Genomic DNA, 23,002 nt, shown 5'->3' on the forward strand with positions numbered 1-23,002 from the left:
TGAATATGAAACTGGCTGTGACCGAGAGTTAGAAAAGCTGATTCCAAGACTAACCATCAGAATATTAGCCTGAAGAATACTTTGAGCTTCAGGTGGAGGAAGGAGGGTCTAAACAGAAAAGCCGGATCTCTGCAGGCCCATAGAAATACATGGTGCCTGTTTGGGCGGAAGCTTCACCCCAGTCCCTGTCATCCATATACACAAAAAGTCTGGAATGTTCAGGTAGAAGTTCCACCCCAAGCCCCTTCCTCTGAGAGTTGCCTCAGTCCAGACTCCGCCCCAGAGAAAGCCCGCCAACCGATGACCCCTCCCCAGAGATGCTCAAGACCATTCTCACTGGGTATTTAAACTATCCCCGAGAGAACTGAGGTCTACCTTTACCATCTCCTGGGGGGGGGGGGGGGAGGGCTGGAAAGCCATCCGGGAGCATTTGTAACCATTAAACCTGGGCTTTTTCTAATTCGGTTTGATTTGGTCTGATTTGGATTATTGCGTCTGGTGGAGAGGTTTATGGGGTGTAGAAACTTCTCTGTGTTCCTTTCAAGAAAGAAAATCAAGTACCATTGGCCTACTTCCACCCTTCCAAACTCTCCTTTTTCTCTCTTCACTCTCGGCTCAAACCAGCTCCAGCCTTTTCCTACCTCTCTGTTTTAGCTCTCTATTGGCTCTAAGCCCAAAAGGGGGCGGGGCGAGGGCAGGAGGTGATTGGCTAAGGCAGAGAAGCACCACCCTACTCTTTTCCCTCCCGAGCCCTCCCTGACTCAACAGCTGGAATGAGGAGTAGGGAGGGAAACTAGGATTGGCTGAGAGTCAGCAGCAGGGTGTGTCCAGGCTACACAGATGAAGCGTTTACCTGTCTAGGTAAGTCAGGAGGAGGTCAAAAACAGTAGGAGCGGCGGCGGAGAGGCAAGCCGTCTCCATCTCTGCCCTTTGGAATAGAAGAGAATTCCTTTCTTCTCTTCAGACCCCAACCGAGAGAAGGTGAGTCAATCACTAACCAGTTCTTGCTTACTCTGAAGCAAGGGAAGGGATCTTAAGGGAACGCTACAGAGCTGTACTGGGTGCTGCAAAAGCGGCCCTTCACATCCAGTCTAGGGGTCCCATCTCTGTTGCTCAAGTCTCTCAGTCAGCCTAAGATTAAACCAGATGAACTTTTCCCCCCAGAGTTGAAGTATTTTATGAAGAACTGGGGAATATCTCTTCCATTTACTTATTTAAGTTACATAAGTGTATTGTACAAACAGAAACCAGAGGCAGGCATGCTGGTATGCGCCTGTAATCACAGCTCTCAGAAGGCTGAGGCTGGAGGATAGAAAGTATGAAGCCAGGCTGCTGGGCTATACAGCAAGTTCCAGGCCAGCTTATCATATCTGGCAAAAACCTGTCTCAAGGGGGAGAGGGGAACAACTTTGTTTAGATTTTGGAAATTTCCATCTCTGAGCAGCTAAGATCAAGCAGTGATTTTGAAAGAGACTAAGTGGATAATTGAAGCAGAGAGAGTCAAAATGGCGGGGAGGGTCATGCAGGTGAGCCAGGCACCTTAGTTTTCCATTACATTTGTGAAAGGAAACTCTCCTGCAGCTCAGAGTCTATCTTTATTTAAATAAAGGGCGCAGTGTATGTGTTCGTAGATAATGGCACGCTCTGTGCGGATATGTAAAGTTTGAACTGAGCTTGACTGTTCGCAATGGGAATTGAGGTCGGGAAATAAATGTTGAGAAAACTCCAACTCGGGCTAGCATTTCATCCTTGGGAACCCCACAGATAACCTAACTCAGCTCAAGTTCACTAGTCTAGTCAAATCTCCGGCTTTACCTGCTCATAGACGTAGACCCCAGAAAACAGAAAGTTCTTTGGCCATGCTGGGCCTCACCCACATTTTATTTCATCTCAGCATACCAAGCCTAACCAGACTGCCAAGTGGAGCTTAGGCCAAGGTGATGCGGCAAAGTCCTTAGAGAGGAGAACTAGGCTCCAACAGAGGTCTTGCTTCGCGCTTCTTCAAGCGTCCCAGCTGACAAAATAGTGTGGCAGGTGCACCTGCCTGAGGAGGCAGCATAAAGATTCCAGTCAGGAGAGCACATAAGCTCTCCACCATCATGGCAGGAGCGGGAGCGACATGCAGCTGCTAACTTGACCTCTGGCCTTGTGCAGAGCAGAGGGGATTGAGAAGACATCAGCTCATAGCCCCAGAGCAGAGGGTCTCAGCCTCCCTAACACTGTAGCCCTTCAGTACAGTTCCTCTGTGATCCCCCAGCCATAGAGCTATTTTCATTGCTATGTCATAACCGTGCTTTTGCTGCCATTATGAGTCGTAATGTAAATATATTTTGGAGACAGAGGTTTGCCAAAGGGGTCGCGACTCATAGGTTAAGAACCATTGCCCTGGTCCTGAATGCTGGAGCTTTAAATGTTATTTTCCCCTACCCCATAAAAGCAGCCAGCTTCACTCACTGACTGAAGACTAGGTGGCAAATGTCAGCAGTAAGGGCCACCAGGTCACCTGCAATGTCTAACAGGGCTCTTCTGCGCAGACAGTATTTCTGTCAAGCCCCTCCCACAAAGCACTGATAAAAGAGAGAGGAACATCGTAGGGATGATACAAATTTCAGTCTCCCTGGCACTCTTGTTCCGTCTTCCCGGTTTTCTCCAGCCAAGGCTCATGCTGAGTCCAGGAAAGCAGAGCCTTGCTGAAGAGCAGCATTCCTCTGTGACTCTGGGCTAGGTTCCTAGGAGACAGGAGGGTGCGCTCGCGGGAGAGGGTGCTGGGGAGACCTGATTCTATTCAGGAGGTCTGATTTAGATAGCCCAGAATGGCGCTCAGGCCCTCTCCACACCCACTGCTTCGGATGCCAGGGCTCTGTGGGCCCCATTTATTTACACTCTTGCAAGGCTTGGCTAGTTTCAAAGAAGAAGTTAATATTTAATGTGTCTTTGGATAGGTGGCCCTGACTATAGGCTGTGCACATTTCTTAGCTTGTTTCCTTTACCCTTAAGTCTCAAAAAAAAAAAAAAAAAAGGTCAAGGGTGAAAAGATACCAAACTCTCACCTTGACTGCTTTGCTTGTTTCTCGGGTTTCTTATCGGGCTTAGAAATGCTTAGAGTTTCGATTGCTGCCCTGATACAGCCCACAAGTTTCAAGGTTATAAATTTGGTAGGCAGAAACAGAACATCGAGGTGAGGCCAGGCCGGGGATGGAGAGTGGTGGAGAAGAACAGACGGTTTCTGCTTACACGGTCTGAGTCAGAACCCTGGGTGTGGAGACAAGGCTGAGTGTTAGCTCGTCCTGAGATTATGTGGCATCCACGGCATCACCTGCAACCGCACTCAGGGCTGTTTCTTTACTTGGGTTCGTTGTCAGGATAAACAAGTGACCTAGAACTACAAAGCTGAACCAGACAAGGCATAGGGTTTAAGGGATGATGCGGTGGACTTCGGGTAGCGGAGTAGCCGATGACCCTGACCTGAGTATGCTGACATCTAGTCAATCTTGAGATGTCGGATGTAAGTGTGAGTCATTCCTACTTGATGTAGGAATCTGGGGAGACCCCCAGTTTTCTCGGCTGTGAAAGGAGGGAAATGCCCCCACATTCTCTTGGAGATCCTATTAGCATATCTGAGATCCTATTAGCATATCGGAGGTCCTATTAGCATATCTGAGAGCACTTTGTCGGGATAGTGTGCAGCCGGTGTGAAGCAGAGCTGTGCGCACGGCACCTCTTCAGTTACTTCTGGTGTAGAAGTAAGAGTGCAGTGGACTTCCCTGGGAGGAACCAGAGGCCAGCAACCCACAGTGCAGCCTGAAGTACGCCCGAGGGACCGAAGGTAGCAATTGTCTCTGAAAGTAAGAGGCCCCACCTCACCCGTTTGGAGAAAATACCACACTAATCGTAGCGAACCACCTTAAAGACTTATTACTCATCAAACGTGGGAAACTGTAGGCAAAAATAGCCCCTAGAATCCACACCGACTCCTTGAAAATAATGTTTTTTTTGTCTTATAGCGTGCCTATTAGGTGCTCACAAATGCTAATCTAAACAAACATTCTCGAAATTCTTCTGAGTCACTTACTCTATGGGAAATAAAATACTATGAAGAGCTTCCAGTGGTGAACTGAAGCCAAAAGGAAGCCTCCATCCAAACAACTCACCCTATAGGCTATTCAGACAGCATTGTGTTTTAATTACGTTAGCTCTTTGACAGTTTCATGCATGTATATAATCTATTCTGGTTGCTCTCTCCCACACCCTTTCCTCCTACCCCATGACCCTTTCCTCTTCTCGAGCCGCCCCGTTCCCACGTTCATGACTTGGGACTTTGTCGTGCAGCCCATTTAGTTTACCCAGGGTCATTCTTGTGACCAGTGGTGGGATCACCAGGGAAAACACTGAATTCACACTCCCCCTTTCCCTGAATGTGTCCCTAGAAAATAGTTCAGCAGTGAGGGGTAGGGCACCCTGAGTGCCTCCTCCGTCCTTGCTTGGCTGTTGGTGGCCTATTCTCGTGCAGACCCAGTGCAGTCTTCAGAAGTTGTGGAGAGGACATGAGTACATGGAAATGCCATGCCTAACACACACGCGCGCGCGCGCACACACACACACACACACACATACGCACACTGCATTCTGCATTTCTGGCTTTCGGCCTTTCTACCCACGCTTCCACAGTATTCCCTGAGCCTTGGTGGGGACAGTATAAATGTCTTATTTAGGACTGAGAACTCAGCTGCTGCCTCCCCTAAGCACTCTTTGCAGACGTATCTCTGGTGTCTCTGCAGACGCCAGCTTTGAGTGGCCTTGCAGAAGGCTGGGAATAGCTTAGTGCATTCTCAGCCCCAACAATCACTAATACTAAATGTATGGCTGAGGTGACTAGACTTAGTCAAAAGTGCCCTTGAGTTTCTGTTTCTTTGGGTTTGGGATGTCAAGGAGCTAACCTGACCTCGAGGAGCTGACCTCAGGGAGAAATCCTAGAGCTACCCCACCCAGTGTTGATTAGCACGGGGGGCTTCTTTGTTGTTCCTTCCCTTCTGGTTCTCTCCTCACCTCCTGAGAGGCTCTGAACCTATGTGTCGGGCTCAGGACCCTACCTTTTCTCTCCCCAGCCTCCTCCTCACCCTCCCATACCCCATTTATGGGTCTCTCCTAAGCAGGGGAGGAGCCTTGTGAGGCCTCGCCTTATCTTTGCCAGAATGACCAGGTTGGAGGACTGATTTACCTAACCGAGCCCAAAGTTGACATTGGCACTGGAACAAATATCAGCAGAGGAATATGTACCCTGGCATCTAAGCCCCAAGTCTCCAGATCTCAAATAAGACATACTGTCCCGGGGCAATTTACCTTCTATTAGAAGACTAGCAGAAATGATTAAAATATGCCTTAGTGTTACAGGCAAAATATGAATTTGAATCATATAAAACTTATTGTTGTTCTAGCTCTCCCCTAACTGTATATTTTGCCCTTACAACTGAATTTTGTTCGTAATTCTTTTAAATTTTCATTTTCTAGAGAAAGAGTTAGTCTTAACCTGCCCTGCTGTGGTGAACTATTTCCCACAGGCAGAAGTGAAAAATCCTTGGGTATTTCAGTAGCAGCAATTCAGATGGTTTTCTGTTTTGTTTTGGTTTTTGCTATTGCTGTTGCCACAATGAACTTGAACTATTTCTCCCCATTGGAGCTGGGATTGAGCAGAGCTACACTGGACATTTTTCCTGTCATTTGATATAGTCTAGGGAACTTCGCTGCAAACGCATAAATGGCAGAACACAAGTGTCACGTGGGGGAAATGGGCCTGCCCCCCACCGCTGCAGGTGCCATGGTCATGTGGCCCAGGGCAGAAAGATGATTTTAGCCTTCTTGACAGAAGTGTCATGTTTATAATATTATTAACAACAGTTGCAGCTGGCATTATTGGGCAAACACTGTTCTATATACATTTTCCCTATTCTCATAATAACTCTGAGAAGCAAATTATTAAGGGCCCTGTTCCTGCTCTCAAGCCTATAACCTTCTGTTTAGACAGAAACATTCTTTCCAAAACTCTTGGTCCCTGTGCTTGGGTTTAATATGGTCTGAGATGGATTCTGTCCAATTTTTATAACAACAACAATAATTATCCTTTTAATTCACTTGCTGATTATCCGCTACCAACAGAGCTGTGTGTGCTAACTGGCCTCCCATTTAATCCTTAAATTAATTATATTTAACAAGTAATTTGCCTAAAATCACGTAACCAATTTTGACTCAACTGGGATTCAAACTCAGAACCTTATAATGTATGTTGGGTTGCATAGTGAAATTACACATTGGGTCCCTTGCTTCATAGAAGAAAAAAAAAAGGCAGCTAAGAGGAACCACCAGAACCTCTTTTCTGACTAGCCTGCATCTCTGCTCCCTGAATCCATCCTTCTGCATGCATTTGAACCGTCTTACGTGTCCCTCCACGTAGACTGGGGGTGGAGTTCCGACGTGACTGCTCCATGGCCCCCTTCCAACTCTGTGCTTGCTTGGTATCTTGCTGCCATAAAACCCCGGGGCCTGAGCAGTGCTTTGCGGAAGCCTCTGCTCACACGTGGCTTTGATTGTTCTCTTTTCAGGCCCGGCTTGGGACATAATCTTCACTTCCATTCACTTCCCCTCTGGGGGCCCCTCTCACCACCCCTGCCTGCGCCTTGCTCCAGGCGATGCCCAAGAAGGAGCTTTGGCCAGCAGGGCCTTGCTCAGAACCTGTGACCCACATCGGCAGCTGTGACCACATGATGAGCACCACCTCCACCCACTCTGGATCTGTACGTACTCTCTCCCTCTTGCAACCTGGCCTGCTCTGCATACCTGTCCCACCCCGCCCTGCCCTGCCCTGCCGCGCCACCCACCATTTCTCCCTGCACCTTCTCCTTCATCTTCTTCGCCAGTGAGTGAATCACTAGATTCTTGCTGCTTCTGAGTCACCTCTGGGTCTATAGAGAACTGGGTGGGAGAGCAAAAGTATCACTACCCAGCCACGCCCATTTTCATTGGCTTAGAGGGATGAGGTGGAGAGAAGGAACAGGCACTTAGGTCACGGTGGACACTGGGTGGCAGATTCCTATGGCACATGGACTCTTTTTTTTTTTTTTTTTGATTTTTCGAGACAGGGTTTCTCCATAGCTTTTGGTTCCTGTCCTGGAACTAGCTCTTGTAGACCAGGCTGGCCTCGAACTCACAGAGATCCGCCTGCCTCTGCCTCCCGAGTGCTGGGATTAAAGGCGTGCGCCACCACTGCCCGGCTCACATGGACTCTTAAATTTTTCTGCAATAAATAACATGGCTTCGGTTTCCCACAAATATATATATATATATATATATATATATATATATATATATATATAATGAGAACAATTGGGAGCCTTTATTAAGCTAAACATATCCAGATTCCTTCCCCAGAAGCCATACGACCTTGGGCATCTCACCACTTTCTCTCCGCTTCAGTCTCCTCTGTTTGGCGTAGTTTGTTTGTGGTCTCCCCGTGTGGCCCTGGCTAGCCTGACATTCACTATTTCAACCAGGCTGGCCTTGAACTCACAGAGAACCACCTGCCTCTGACTCCCAAGTACCGGGATTAAAGGTGTGCACCACCACACGGAGTTAGTCCCCTCAGTTTTAAAATAGGGAAAATATCAACTCCTAATCATAATGGTTCTTGGAGGGAGTAATAAGATATCCTCAATCAGTAATGTGTTTGCTGTATGGCTCTTCCTGGGGAGGCTTGACAGAGCACGGGCAGACCAAAGAGATGGCTCCTAATATGGAGAGTTCCTTACAGAAGCATAGGTGACTCTCAGCATGAGTGACGGCTTAAAACCTACATCCCTGAAGCTCCCTGACCAGGTTGCAGATAGTCTCAGAAAGAAAGAATCTCTCTGTCTCTCTCTCTCTCTCTCTCTCTCTCTCTCTCTCTCTCTCTCTCTCCCTCCCTCCCTCCCTCCCTCCCTCCCTCCCTCTCTCTCTTTCTCCCTCTCCCTCTTTCTCCCCCTCTCTGCATCTATCTATTGCCTACATAACCTTGGGGCGAGGCCATGTGAATCTTGGAGCTTTCTGAGCTCCTGTGCAGTCTGAATTATGTGAACTGTCTGAGTCTCTTAAGCTTTCCCCAAAAGGAGTGTCTGGTGTTAGAGGACAGCTAAGCAACATTAAATAGCATTTCAAAAGCTAGGGCTAGGGTGCTGCCAAACAGTAGACTGATTCTTAGTGTGTGCAAGTCCCGATTCCATCTCTAGTGCCTCATACAATAAGAGAAGAAGAAAAGCTATTCTTGCAGAGTGTATTGGCTCACGTCCAGTCTCAACACTTGGGAAGCTAAGGTAGGGAGACCATATTCTCCAGCAGCCGGTGTATATGGTAAAACTTTTTCTAAATGAAAAGGGTTCATGAAATGTCTCAGGAGATAAAGGCAGAGTTCTATCCTCAGAATCCACATGGCACAAAGAAGAAACTGACTCCTGAGTGTTCCCTTCTGACCGCTATACACTCAGTAGCACACACCTGCCCGTAAACACACACAGTCAAAATAAATGATAAAACTTCTTAAATAATAAAACAAATAAAGCACTTAATTTTTACCTCTATGTAGAAAATACATGGCCCTCTATGAACAGAGATAGAACCATCCAAAATCACAATGCTTACCTGTCTGCAAAGGCATGTAATAAGCTGTTTTTTTCTGGACATGATTTTAAATTCTGGATATTATAGGGTGTGGACGAAGGAGTAAATATGCTTACGTCCCAATGTAAGCATTCCTTTGCTGTCTATCATTGTAGTGAAGCGTCTGAGCTTTATTGTCTTGTGTCCTAAAAAGTAGATGAGAATTTAGACTGCAGCTGGAGACTCAGCTCAGGGGAAGTGTTTACCCTACAAGCATGAGGTCCTGGGTTGGATCTCTGGCACCTCAGAAAACCAACTGAATACCAGGTGGAGAGGGGTGAATCATGAGTTCAAGGCCATCCTCAGCAAGTGCAGGGCCAGCCCAGGCTACATGAGACCCGTCAAAAGGAAAAAAAGAGGAGGGAAGGAGGGAGGAGGAGAGGGAAGGAGAGAGAGAGAGAGAGAGAGAGAGAGAGAGAGAGAGAGAGAGAAACTGGGGTGGTGGCAATGCACACCTTTAATCCTAGCACTTCTGAGGCAGAGATAGGTGGGTCTCTGAGTTCAAGGCCAGCCTGGTGTAAAGAGCAATTTCCAGGATAACCAGGGTTATATGGAAAGCCCCTGTCATGAAAAAGGAAAACAGGGTTATAAAAGGTTTCTAGCAAATGTTAGCATTACAATAGTTGTTGGTTGGTCTGGAGACAGTTGTCCTGGAACTCAGTAGTGTGCCCAGCACACCTGGATGGCTAGTTAATAAGTTTTGATATATGGAAATGGGGCAGAGGTAGCAAAGTACTGGCAGTACATGCAAATTTTCCTTGTGACTTGAGAGGTCGGGGACACAAAGACAGCATCCTGTTTGTGACTGGCAGACACTAGTATAACTAGTCATATCCATTGGATCTATAAAGGAGAAATCCAGAGGGCAGATCGTTAGTCCAGTAAAGAGCTGTTAGGGGGAGTCTCCCTTGTTACACAGGCGCAGTCATCAGACAGCTGACTTAAGGGGCAGGCAAGACTGGGAAGGGAGGTGTTTAACAGCCTCTTCCCCACTCCCCAGGGGATTTCTGGGACTCTCTGGCAACCTTGCCTGGCAACCTTGGTGAGTCTGGACAGTAACGGTACTGAAGTGTCACAGACATTAGGAAGAGGTGTGGAAATGCCAAGAGCAAGCTCAGCCCAAGCGTCCTATGTCCCCATAGCTCCTTTGGATTTTTACCCGCCAGGTAGCAGCCGAGAGGAGGCAAAGTGCTCTGCGAGGTTAAAGGAGTGACGGTGGGTGTTAGCCATATCATTGCCCATACAAATCAGAATTCGATGGGAGACATGCTTGTTGAAATATTAAGATCATGTGGAACTAGAATGAAAACTTGGGGCTACTTCTAAGCTGGGCCACTAAGCACTCTACCTACTCAGGACTAAGTAATAGAAAGCGCCCTTGCCATCTGCCTACCCAGTCTTCAGAACTGAGTCCCAGTGAGCTTTCTCCTTGCCAACCCTCCTCGGTACCTACTGTGGCAGGAGGCAACTTTACTGGAACCAACTGGGGCAAGGTGGCCAGCTTTACAGCCTTCTCCCTCTGCGGCAGGGGGAGTCTCGGGACCCCCACCTCACAGTTCCTTCTCCCAGCAGGGTGACAACAGCTACGACTTCCTGTCTGCTGAAGAGAAGGAGTGTCTGCTCTTCCTGGAGAAGACCATTGGCTCCCTGGAGGCCGAGGCTGACAGTGGACTGTCCACAGACGAGTCAGAGCCAGCCACCAGCCCTCAGAGCTTCAGAACACCACCCCTCACCCAGCAGACTCCCCGGGGTAAGAGACCATCTAGGGAGGCAGCGCTCAGACCAGTGTCTCCTTCTGAACGGTTGACATCTTGTTTGCGCTCTGCTGCTAGCTTCTAGGCAGAAGGAGCCCCGCAGTCTCCCAGCCAGACTAAATTCTTGTCTCCAGACAGGAGGGGGGACCCCTGAGAAGCCAGCTTCTGGTGACTTTCTATGAAGTATCAGAGGCCTGGGAGGGAAAGGGGTTTGACTAGCTCCCTTTCTGTCAGGGAAGAATTCAAAAAGAGATATGATGCCGCACGTAGGGAGGAGTCAGGGCGGCCTAAGCAGCTGGCCCTGGAGAGGATGATTTGGCACAGGGAGCTAATCTAGGTGACCCAAAGAACAAGACCGGGAGATAAGAGAGGAGCGCCCCAGCAGCATGCGGTACCCAGAGGCCCCTGTGAGGAGACAGCAGAAAGACAGCGCCATTCCACTTCAGTAGAGGAGGATGGGATGGCGCACAGGTGTTGGGAATGTGTCCCAAGGTAAACAGAAAACATTGCTACTATGGACAATCCCAACGGTATCGTTATCCATTCCCTAAATAATTATAACTACTTAACGCGGCCTTGGACCCTCCATTTAGACAGAGTAGAAATGGAAACTTCACGTACCCCGAGGCTAATCCACCGAGCCTGGTGGACCTCAAGTGCCTGCCAAGAGTGCTAGGCAAGATAGCATGTCACTCAAGGGTGCCAGGCATGATGCTGTCACAGAACCATCCAGGATCTCACAGAAAGTGAAAGCAGAAGGCCAAAGCCAGTCAAGTTGGCAGCAAGAGCTTCCACTGGGCTCAGTTAACCTGGGCTCCATGAGATAGTGTGAAGACCGTGTCCAAATCTCCCCCTGACTTTGGTACCTGCATAGAAGGTGGGGAGAGCCTGAGGTAAGGCTTTGAAGGCTTTGAAGCAACTAAGAAGCGATATCTTTCAATCCCTATAAAACAATCAATTCCCAGTCAAAAAGAACCTGTTTCTTTTGATCTATTAGTCTACACGACCTCCAGAAAACAGTACTGCCCTGTTAAAAGTCAAACAAAGTCAGACAAACCCTGTTCATTGGGGAAGTGTGTGCTTTCCGCTCTGCTCTGCTCTGCTCGGTAACGGCATTCTCGCTCTGTTGACACGTCTCCTGTTCTTCCCACTCCCCACAGGAAACTCAGAGGAGACAGACTCTCAGCACGGGCCTGCACCAGCGCGAGTATCCCAGTTCTCTGGTCCTCCTGAGTCTCCTAGTCTGGGCCTCAGGTCTGGTTCCTACAGCCTTCCCAGAAACCTCCACCTTGGCAGAAGCCAGAACCTCAGGGAAAGCACCACCCAGACTAATAGCCACGTATCTGAAACATCTGAGGTGTTCTTAGAGCCTGAGAAAGGGCAGACCAGCCAGGACGCTAAGCCCATCCAGCCAAGGGCCCCATCCCAGGACACTGCCCTTGACCTGAACACAGTTCTCATCCCGCCACCGGAGGCTTTTCAAGACAGTAGGCCAAAGCAAAGTGGGGAAGAGAGCCCACCTAAAGAGCCAGGAGAGAAGAGACACACACCACAGGCCCATACTGTGGTCAGCTCCCAGAAGAAAGAGGAAACATCTTCAGAAACTATGTCCCATAAAGCCACTGAGCAAGGTTGGACCGAAGGTTCACAACAACCACAACAGCCCCCTGACAAGTCATCTCAGAACACAAGAGCTGAAGAGGCTCCCCTACCATCGGGGGTCAAGCCAAGTCTCCAACAGGCTCCCCCCACAACCTCAAAGCCCCGTAGGCTGCCTCCTAATATCGTATTGAAGAGCAGTCGAAGCAGTTTCCACAGCCATCCCCAGAACTGGCTGTCAAATCACAGCGAGGCTACAGACTCTGGGCCTGACCCTTCTTCCCTGCAGGAACAAAAGAAAGCCCGCAGAGAAGCTCTGGAAAAGCTAGGGTTGCCCCAGGACCAAGATGATCCCAGCCTACTTATAAATAAGCGTACCACTTCCCTTAAAGTCAAGGCGGCTCGGGCTCAGAGCCCTGCCCAGGCCCAGGCCACGGTTCAGCAAGCATCTCCAGCTCTGGTTCCAGGGGCTGCTTCTGCTGCAAGGAAAGCTTCCCCAGTAAAGGCTGTCACTCCGGTGGCCTCTTCAGGCAAGAGCTGGATTCCTGCCCAGGAAACCCCTCCAGGGAAGGTGGCAGCTGCCAAGTCTATGCCCATTCCTATCCCTAAAGCCTCAAAGGGAAGCAGTTCCCTGACACAGCCCAAGCCTGATCCACGACTGACCCTCCAGGAGAGTAGCATCCCTGGCCTGAGACAGATAAACTTCAAGTCCAATACCCTGGAGCGCTCAGGTGTGGGGCTGAGCAGCTATCTCTCGGCAGCTGAGAAAGACTCCAAATGCCGAACCAGTACATCTCTGGGAAAGAGCCCAGTCTTGGACAAGGTTTCACCTAGTGTCTTGCGTAATTCCCGGCCCCGGCCCGCCTCGTTGGGCATGGGAAAGGACTTTGCAGAAATCAAGGGGGCCAAGTTGGTCGGCCTGGAGCAGAGCCAGCATTCCCAGCAGCTGGCCTTCCAAGGACAGAGCCGTGACAAGCTTCCTCGATCCCCCTGCGTCAGTGTCAAGATATCCCCAAAGGACATTCCCGATGGACACAGGAAGGAGGCCCTGAAGAAGCTGGGACTGCTGAAGGAGTAGCTAGGCCACCTGCCTAGCCAGCACCAAGCTACCAGAAGAGACTGGCTCTACCTAGAGCCTTTGTGGCCTCACAGCTCGGGGCTGCCATCTTCCCTGTCTGAGGTGAAGAAGGAAGAGGCTTGAGTCCAAGCATGTGTTTGTACTCAAAGCAGTTGCGCTATTGAGTACCTGCATAGATCATTCTAAAGATGTGTCTCCTGGGAGTGGGAGGGAGGAGGAGAGAGAGAGAGAAGCCTTACATATCATTGATACTATGTAACACAAGGCATCACTGTTCAGAGCTCTGTTCCTGGTTGAGATTTCACAGGCATAAAGTTCAGCCTGTCCAGAACTGAGCGGAGCAGAGTGGTCAAACAGGAGAAGAGAAGTCCAATGAGACAAAGGAGGTAGAAAACTCAGAAAGATGAACCGCAGCGCACACGTGACTACGGTCACATCAGCTGTGGGATGAGTTTCTGCAGTAATAGAGACTCGCTCATGTCTGCCGTGCCTCTCTCTCAGGGTCCTCTGGAAATGGCCCGAGGCCAAGGGGAGCTGCTCGGGTATCTCTTTCCCCACTGCCTTTCCCTGTCGTTTCTTGCAGTGTGGGCTACATCCCTGTCTCTACATCTCATAGTTCACAGATAGCAGGGGCACTCCCTGGTCTGAGAAAGCCGAGTAATGGCCACACCACACACGCGTCCATTTCTACCTGGAAGAAACCATGTCATGGGCTTGAAGCATATCATAATAAACTGTGCCGTGGCCTGTGTTCTTCCTGCTTTCTGTCTCCCTGGCTGGTTTCAGGGCAGGTCATCACTGAGCTGGAAGCCCAGCCCAGCGGCTTTATAAATACACAGTGGTTCCTGAATTTCTCCCTGCTCTTCAAAAGCCTGCAGGTTTCCTGGGGGCTGGAGAGGTGGACCAGAGTTCAGTTCCCAGCACCCATTCACAACAGCCTATAACTCCAGTTTCAGCTCCAAAGGACCCAGCACCCTCTTCTGGCCTCCAGGGACCCCGGCACTCACACACAGACACTCATGTAACTAAAAAAAATGTATGAGGGTTTTTTTTGTTGTTTGTTTGGTTTTTTTTAGGAAAGTTTTCAGGTTTCCTCAGTCCCAATGATGGAAACCCACACACAGAGAGACTGTTAGAATGGAGGGAAATCTCAGGAAAGCTCCCTCCAGCCTCCCGAGAAAGGAGATTCATTCTGTCATTTAGTAACATGGTTGAAGCTGGACCCCAGGACTTGAAATTCACACATGAACAGCTCACCTGCTGCCGTGCCCTGTCAGCCATGCTGCTCCGTACTGCCTCACTGCCTCCTTAGCCAGGGTTCTTAACCTTGTCTCTCTCAGAGGCTCAGCCTTAGGCCCCTCGGAATTCTAAAGCACCTTCCAAAACACCAGGATGCTGGGGTTTTTTTTCTTTAACATGGGGATATATTGTAGCTTTGTTTGTTTGTTAGTTTTTATCAAGACAGGGTTTCTCTGTGTAGCTTTGAAGCCTGCCCTGGAATTCGCTCTGAAGACCAGGCTAGCCCCAAACTCACAGAGATCCTCCTGCCTCTGCCTCCCACCGCCCAGCTTTGTAGCTCATTCTTAATAATTCGGAGCAATTCTTCGTCCAAGTTTCCCAACACACTGTATATGTCTTAAGTGAAATGTGTAGTCTTGTGACATAAGTGAGCAGGCATGGCCGGACATGACCCTCCTGCCTTCCTCTCGGTAGTTTATCCTGTGATGACGATGAGCCCGTGGAGATGCCCAGAAAGGGGGAGCAGGTAAGTGGCTGTAGCTGGAAGGTGCCCTTTAGTCCGGTCATCTCTTGTCTGTGTCCTTAAGGACCCTTTGCCATCACTGATCAAAACTTCTGAGAGCGATGAGACGGTTAGGATTAAGGGTGACAAATGACTCCACCCTATCATGGTATGTGGGGTGTGGGTGTGGCAGTTTCTGTGTGCGCTCCCTACACACCCCCACATACTCACACACCCAAACGTCTGCTCCCTGGTTCCTAGCTCCAGGTGAAGACCTGATCTCTCAGAACTGGTGAGGGCTCCAACATTGAGCAAGCTCTACCATTAGAAGCTCTCAAAAGGCAGAAGGTCAGTTCTAGGGGAGTGACTTGACAAGCTCTCTCATCCATAGACACAAGTTGGTTCCCTGTTCACTCACTGAATGATTAAGAGAGAGCCATGAGTTATACCTCAGTTGAGACTGACGTTTAATGGGAGTCTAGGAACAACACGAGACTAACCGTGAGCTGGTCAGAAGGTCACCTGTTCCATCTCCATCCGGGAGACAGGGAAGCTGGCCTCATACCAACCAGAGCCACATACAGCCTGCTCCCGCCCCTCTGCATCTTCCCCACAGTGTCAGGCCCATTTCCCCCATCCTCTTAGTGTCAACAACACCTTCCTGTTTTATCTGAAGAGCCATGCTTCCCCATGTGCCTGTCCTTCTGAGGATAGTCTGCCTTAAAGAGCTGAGGAGAGCCCGAAGGAAATGCTTGCTACGCCAGCATGAGGATCTTAGTTCTTTCTCCTTCTCTCCCTCTCTCTCTCTCTCTCTCTCTCTCTCTCTCTCTCTCACACACACACACACACACACAGAGAGAGAGAGAGAGAGAGAGAGAGAGAGAGAAAGAGAATGTTTTTCAAGATGCAAGAATATCAATTCAAACTTGGCCGTCATCATTTTGAAAAGGGCAGAAAGGTCCAGTGAAAACATCCATTTTGCCCCCACCCAGAAGGTGAGGCTCCACCTGATCCAACTGGTCTATCCTCTTGTACCCAGACAGGAAGAACTTCCCGTCATTGTCTTGCACTGGTGGCGTGGATTAAGAGCTGTTCCTCTCTCTCTTTTCAAGAGATTTTGTGTAAGAGATTGGAAAACCTTATGTATAATTTTAAAAGCCAAACCGACTGTTCTATTTTCACTTGGATCTTAGATGTCTGCCATATCCCACCAGAGTCGCTGCTGCTGGGTGCAAGCCATCTTCCGAATATAGAAGTAAGCCTCCTCTAAGCCTGGCACAGTGGGCTCCGTGCCCCCCAGATGTTTGGATAGCTGCCTCCCTGAGTCACAATTCACGTGTTACCCTGGGAACACTATGCTGTGATTCCAGAGAGGCGCAGCAGGCCTACGGTGGAAGTGGAGTTTGGCAGAAGTCATCCTATGACCTGTGGGTGGGTAGTTGTGCAAACACCGGTGTGTGTTTTATGGGAGGAAGGGCAGATTAAAGAGGGGGAGTACGGGCTCTCACTGGTTTGATGAGTCTGACCTGGAAGTGAAGGGTGAAGATACGTGGGTGCAAGAAGGTGTCCCTCTCCCTTCCATGATGGTTGACTGTGTGGGCAGGGGAAGAGCATACAATCAGAATGTGCAGGCTGGTTCTCATAGATCCAGGATGGGCAGGTGAAATCATGTCCATCTTCATCATTCTAGGCAGGATTACAGATGTAATGCTTCTCTGAAGATTCTGCCTTTGAGTAACTATGGGGCACATAAACACATGTTCAAATTTAATATTCATCTTAAAACAATCGAGCAATCTGAGGGTGTCACTTTGGAACCTTATCGTTTTCATAAGTGAAATGGGAGTAGTACTACCAGCTGTTTAAGACTGTCCGGATAAACAGAGCACAGTCCTGGGCACACTGTAGCAACTCAAAAAATCAGTGTTGTCTTTTAGATAAAAATTCCTCTTCCTCGGGAGAGATACAAGGCTGGAAGCCAAGTGCTCTGGAAACTAAATTCTGCAAGTGACTTGCAACATATGAAGTCCAAAGTAGTCCAATCTTCTTCGGCTCACCCTCTGGGTGACACAACTGTGCCCACATTTTGTTTCCTGAAGTTGCAAAAGGAAAAGATCCGCATGAATCTGATGTTCATGTCTTGTCAAGACTGAGCCTGATGCTTCCTGCTTCTGAACCCTCAAAACGCTTCCTCGCTTGCCAATCTTAGACTGTCTGTGACCAGACTGTCAGCTTCTTCGTGTTCCTGCTAACTTAAGCACCAGTAAGGAAGTGTGCCCAAATCAAGAGATGGAAGCTAAAAACGTTTCCAGATTCCTGGAACACTTCCTAAAACTAAGATTAGCATCTCTCTGGCACGAATCAACTGTTCGTTTGGAAGAGAGAAGGGGTGCAATTGATGAGCTCTTTCGCCCTTTCTGCTGTCGGGATCCTGTGGATGACAGGAGCCGCCGTCGCCGTGACAGTCGCCACTGGCACTGAGCACACGCAGGAGTTAAAGACAGCGTTCTAGACTGTCATCCTCTTGCCTGTTGCTGAGCGGGATCTTCATCCATGTTGACCTCATCTGCAAAGGATACAGAGCTCAAAACAATGTGAAATGTGATGGTATCTCGGGAAAGTCCTGGAGCAGGGAATTTCTGTCTTCCTCATACATGGGCCAGGAGAAGCAGACTAGGTCCATTACAGCACTGAAATATGTCTGCTTCTCTGCATCAGCCATCTGCTTCCGGTCCCGCTGCTCTAGATTTCACTGTGAGAGAGGGACGCCTGAGAAAACACACACAGATTTGTACATGGGTACAAGAGCAAACTAAAAACGGATATAATTGATTGCCTACAGAGATCATGCAGAGAAATCATGGAAATAAGGCAGAGTGGGCACGGAGAGAAGGGAATTCACTGGCCTGCCTTTTTACATAGTTCAAACTTGAAAGCCTTGGTATATTTCACACGGCCATCAGATAACAAACAAGCAAGCATATCAACACTCTTAGTGTGGACAGAGGAGAAGTGGAATCCAAAATGGACAACCAATAGAAGACACTGATGTTACTCTGCTAGGAATTGTATCAAGTGGCAGGGACAAGAACGGAAACTAAAGTCGGAAGCTGACCTGAAGAGATGGCTCAGTGGGTAAGAGCACTCGCTCTGCAAGCACAAGGATCTGAGTTCAAATCCCCAGCACCTGAATTAAAAAGCCAGTGTCTATAATCCATAGCACTGGGAGTTGCAGAAACAGGTGCATCCTGAGAGCCTGCTGGCCAGCCAGCCAGCTTCCAATTCAGGAAGAGACCCTGACTCAAGGCAATAAGGTGGAAAGCACCACTTTATTGTACCCCATACATGAGCACACACAAGCTTGAGCATGCATACACATGTGCACACGCACACATGAGTATACACACGAGCATAAACAAGAGTAAACACACACAGGAGTGTAAACACATATACACTATATTTTGGCTATGCTTTTTTTCCCCCCAAAAAGACAGAAACTATTTCATAAATATGTGTCTCACATTTATGGGTTATAATTCTTTTTTTAAAGACTTTTAGAAGGAATTTTAATTTGTTTTTTATTTTTTATATGCATTGGTTTTTGACATTGGTGTCAGGTCCCCTGGAACTGGAGTTACAGACAATCGTGAGCTGTCATGTGGGTGCTGAGAATTGAACCTGGGTCCTCTAGAAAAACAGTCAGTGCTCTTAACTGCTAAGCCATCTCTCCAGTCCCTATGGGTTATAATTCTTAAAGTACTTTCTGTGCATTTCAGGAGTGAGTAAGTGACTGTGTTATGAATAAAGAAGCTAAATTTATTTCTGCTGGGGAAGGGAGCTAGAGATTACTAAATGGAGACTCAGATAAACCCTGTGAGCTGGTGTGGAATTGGAGGCATTATTAACGCACGAATAGGTGGGAGACAGACAGACAGACAGACACATGATAGATAATTATAGACAGAGACGTGTGTATGTTTGTGTTTGAACATCTTTCCTAGCTCTCTTCCCTGAAATAACAAAAAAGATTTCCCCTGGAGCTGTGAGCACATCTAACACCCAAACCTTAATTTCTCAAAACCATTTCTACCAGAGGAAGTGACAAGTCTTTGGAGAGTTCTCCACCGGTGCAGGGAGAAGACAAAATGAGCTTTAAATGACTTATACTACCAGAAAGGAAAGAAATACTCAAAGAGGGACGCTGGCATGTTGGAAGAATGGAAGGGCCACGGAAAGGTCTCTTGGTTAAACATGAAAGAAGTTGAGCAGCAAATAAATGGAGCTTGTGGATTGTACTACCTGGGATAAAAATAAAGACCAGTGATTCCATATTGATATAAAAAAAAACTTTATAAATAATTCAATTCTGGAAAAGAGACATGCAACAATTCTGATAAATAAAAGCAGGAAGATTGACAGCAACAAAAGAGGCCCAATTTAGAAACTATTGCAGTGGCATAGATGCTTGTTGTCGGATGCTGAGACTCAGAGCGGAAAGTATAGTGAGATATTGGCATGATCTCGGGTGTGCTTCTACAAAACAAGAAAAACAAAATTCTAGCCAGGCATTGGTGCACACCTTAAATCCTCGCACCTTAGAGGCAGAGACAGGCAAAGTTCTGTGAGTGTGACGTCAGCCTGATCTGCCTATCAAGTCACAGGGCAGCCAGAGCTACCTAGTGAAACCGTGTCTCAGAAACAACAAAATTATGAAGAAAAATAGTATCTTTGCAAAGATATGCTTAGCAAATGAGTCTAATTCAATGATCATCAAAAGTTATTATTTTTTTGTGTCATTCCTGCCAAAAAATTTTCACAACTTGACTTTAGCATGAGAAAACATCAAACAAATACAAACTTGGAGACATTCTGCAAAAGCATTGGCCAGTATTCATCAAAAAATGCCGTGGCCTTGAGAAATAAAGCCTCAGGGAGGAGACAAAAGAGACACACTTGAATGCAATAGGTGATCGCGGATTGGATTCTGCTCCAGAAAAGGACACGCTGATTTAGCAACAGGGCCTTGGAAAATGATGGCTTTTAGGAAAGCTGGGTGAAGACTATGTGAGAATTCACGCCATATTTGCAAGTTTTGTATATTATGATAAGTGTTTTGCAACTTTTGTAAATAACATTATTGCAAAATAGTTTTAAATTTTCAGAAGAGAAAGCTGAAATAGTCATGACCTGATTTCCTCACTACTCTTAGGGCACAAACCAAATTATTTTCTTTTTCTTTTTTTTTTCGATTTTCGAGACAGGGTTTCTCCGTAGCTTTTGGTTCCTATCCTGGAACTAGCTCTTGTAGACCAGGCTGGCCTCAAACTCACAGAGATCCGCCTGCCTCTGCCTCCCGAGTGCTGGGATTAAAGGCGTGCGCCACCACCGCCTGGCAACCAAAATATTTTCTAAATTATATCTATTTATTTATTTGTGTTATACATGGAAACAAGAGGATATACATGGAAATAGGAGGACACCCTAGGGATTAAATCTGGGTCATCAGACTTGGCAGCAAGAATCCTAACGTTCTGAGACATCTCACTGACCCTAGATCAGACCTCGAACACAGACTCCACACTGTCCAAATTCCTGAGTAGACAGTCCCAGCCCATCCCTGTAACCTGCCTTTCTCCTTCTGAGTTGTAACCAGTACCTAGCTCATGGAATGCTCCTTGCTCTGTGTTGCTCACTGTATGCCTCCTCCAAAAGCATTTGCTCATAACTATTTTAATGATGTCAGTGCCTGTGTTAGACAGAGCTCCACAGGATGGGCAAGCAATGCCATACAACATACCTTCCATGTTGATCAGTATGAAATAGATCTTCAGTGACATCTCTTGAACAGCACATGACTAAATAGGGTGCTACAAACCCCATCATTCCTAAAATTCAAACAAAACATAGGGCACTTTCGATTCTCCAAGTCACAGGGACATCTTTTTTTACTTTTGTTTATTTGGGACAGAGTCTCACTCTGTAGCCCAGGCTGGCCTTAAACTTGCAATACTCTTACATCGGCCTTTTTACTGGGATTCCAGGTGTGTGCTACCATGCCTGGTTCATTCCTGTTTTTTCTTTTGTAATGATACACCCAATTCACACTGGGACTTGTCATGTGGGAGGTAACCAGGTGGTCCCAGTGGTCATCTTGGAAGTCGGTCTTGGTATGCAAATGTGTAGGCATTGTCTCAACCTAGGGCCTTGAGTTGTTGGGGAAAGTCCTAACCAATAATGTTAACAGCAACTTTGTAGGCCCATGCTTAGAGCTGTGGGAGGCAGCAGGGTGCAGTTAGAGTGGACAAAGTTGTATCTTGAGCCTTCTAATGAGAAGGCCCACATGCTGAAGCATTAGCTCCCAGCCTGATGCCATCAGGAAGATGTGAGCACCTGAGTGGGTAGCGCTTAGTGGAAGGGGTTGAACCCACTGGGAGGCTGCCCTGGAAGTTGGCTGTGGGACTCAAGCCCCGTTCTTGCTTTGCCATTTTGCTCCCTGGTCACAGGAGGGGCAGTTTTGATCCACTGCATGCTCCATCCATCCAGTCCCTCATCAAAAGCCTGAGGAAAAAAACAACTCAATTGCTGGAGTCTTTAAAACTGTTATCTAGGGGGAAAAAAACCTTTTCTCTTTATAAATTGACTCTTCCAGTTATCTGTTACAGCAACAAATCTGAATATTATTGTCATTTTGTAGACTAGGAAACTAAAAAATAAAGAAGTTAAGAGACTTATTTCTCCCCAACCAAGTGGCAACTAATGAGCTACTTGGCCTTGAGCACTGTCTTTTCAATAACCCCCTTAAAATTGTGTCTTTTCCATCATCTTCTCAACAAGAAACATCGTCCAACTCAATGTGGGTGGTTGGGTAGGAAAGGCCTCTTGAAAGCTGCTCCTGTGGTCACTTGGCTCTGATGATCTGTAACATCACGATAGGAGTGCCCATTTGACAGTGTCTGGCAATGCCCCCTCCATTCTCCAGCTTAGCTGATGAGACTAGATCAGAACTTGGCCAGCTCAGGAGGGGTGGATACCACCTGAGAGTGTTCCTCGGTTGTATGGGCGTCCTGGACCTATTGCCCTCTGGATCCAGTTCATGAGGCTTGGGGCTAGTTCAGAAAGAAGAAGACTCCTAACCTCTCACTGTCCCTGTCTTCCAGCTGGAACTATCTAGTCGTGAGCCCTCAAAGAACTCATGAAAGCCTACAGAGACAGTCTAGGAGGAGGGTCAGCGCGAGCATTCTACCCACTGATACACGATGTCCACAGACGTCCAAATTGGTGCTTAATTAAACCAGTGAAGATGGACGGGGTGGAGTTAGCAATTCTAAGCGTGTTTACAATGTTAACTAGCCTCTCAGAGAATGATGGGCTAAACCGGCGGTGGTGCATGCCTTTAATCCCAGCGCTCGGAGGCAGAGACAGGAGGACCAAGGCCAGATTGGTCTACAGAGCGAGTTCCAGGACAGGATCCATAGAGAACCAGCACTCAGAGGCAGAGACAGGAGGATCTCAAGTTCAATGTCAGCCTGGTCTACAGAGTTCCAGAATAAGCTCCAAAACTACAGAGAAGCCTTGTCTCGAAAAAACAAACAAACCAAAAAAAAAAAAAAAAACTTCACAGGAAGTCAAACCTTGAACAGGCTTTTCTAGACCCTGACCTAAGGCTTACTGAAATTCCCTGCCCCCATGTTGAACTTCAGCCCCTTCTCCCTCTCTGTCATTGCCTAACTCAGTCACCCACTATCACCCGCCTCCTGGCATCCTGATAACCAGGCCGAGGCAGTTCCTAAAAGATAAGACGGCCTTGTCTGGACAGACAACCCCTGGAGGGGGAGCGTGGGGACTGGCACGTACCTCCAATGGAGCTGTCAACTTCCCACCCCCTCCCCATATAATCTCTGGCTGCCCCCTTTCCTTCCACAGATGCCCTCACTGTTTGAAATAAACACTCCCACCTGCTGAGTCACCCTTGGCCTCTGAAATCTAACATTCTGTATGCGTCTTTCATTTTCTGTATGTGTCTTTCATTTTGACATAATCACCGCTGTGCTTAGTCTCCTTCGCATGGAAAAACTGACAGTGGTCAGACTGGATGTGGTGTGTACATCTATAAGTCCAGTCTCTTAAGAAGCTGAGGCAAGAGGATCA

General features: G+C 47.9%; 1 protein-coding gene across 2 annotated transcripts; it reads left to right on the forward strand.

The window, feature by feature from the left end:
• Positions 1 to 801: 801 nt before the first annotated feature.
• Positions 802 to 13,937, forward strand: C10H1orf116 (chromosome 10 C1orf116 homolog). 2 transcript variants are annotated; one of them, XM_075987841.1, is made up of 4 exons: positions 802 to 981; positions 6,597 to 6,788; positions 10,252 to 10,432; positions 11,597 to 13,937. In XM_075987841.1, exons 2-4 carry the CDS (start codon positions 6,684 to 6,686, stop codon positions 13,111 to 13,113), a joined length of 1,803 nt encoding a protein of 600 aa, XP_075843956.1. In that variant the 5' UTR covers positions 802 to 981; positions 6,597 to 6,683; the 3' UTR covers positions 13,114 to 13,937. The 2 variants fall into 2 exon arrangements, with proteins under 2 accessions (XP_075843956.1, XP_075843957.1); XM_075987842.1 differs by having other exon boundaries at positions 803 to 981; positions 10,255 to 10,432; positions 11,597 to 13,936.
• The last annotated feature ends 9,065 nt before the right edge of the window (positions 13,938 to 23,002 follow it).

Source organism: Microtus pennsylvanicus, chromosome 10 (genome assembly GCF_037038515.1).
Source record: "Microtus pennsylvanicus isolate mMicPen1 chromosome 10, mMicPen1.hap1, whole genome shotgun sequence".
Lineage (NCBI taxonomy): Eukaryota > Metazoa > Chordata > Mammalia > Rodentia > Cricetidae > Microtus > Microtus pennsylvanicus.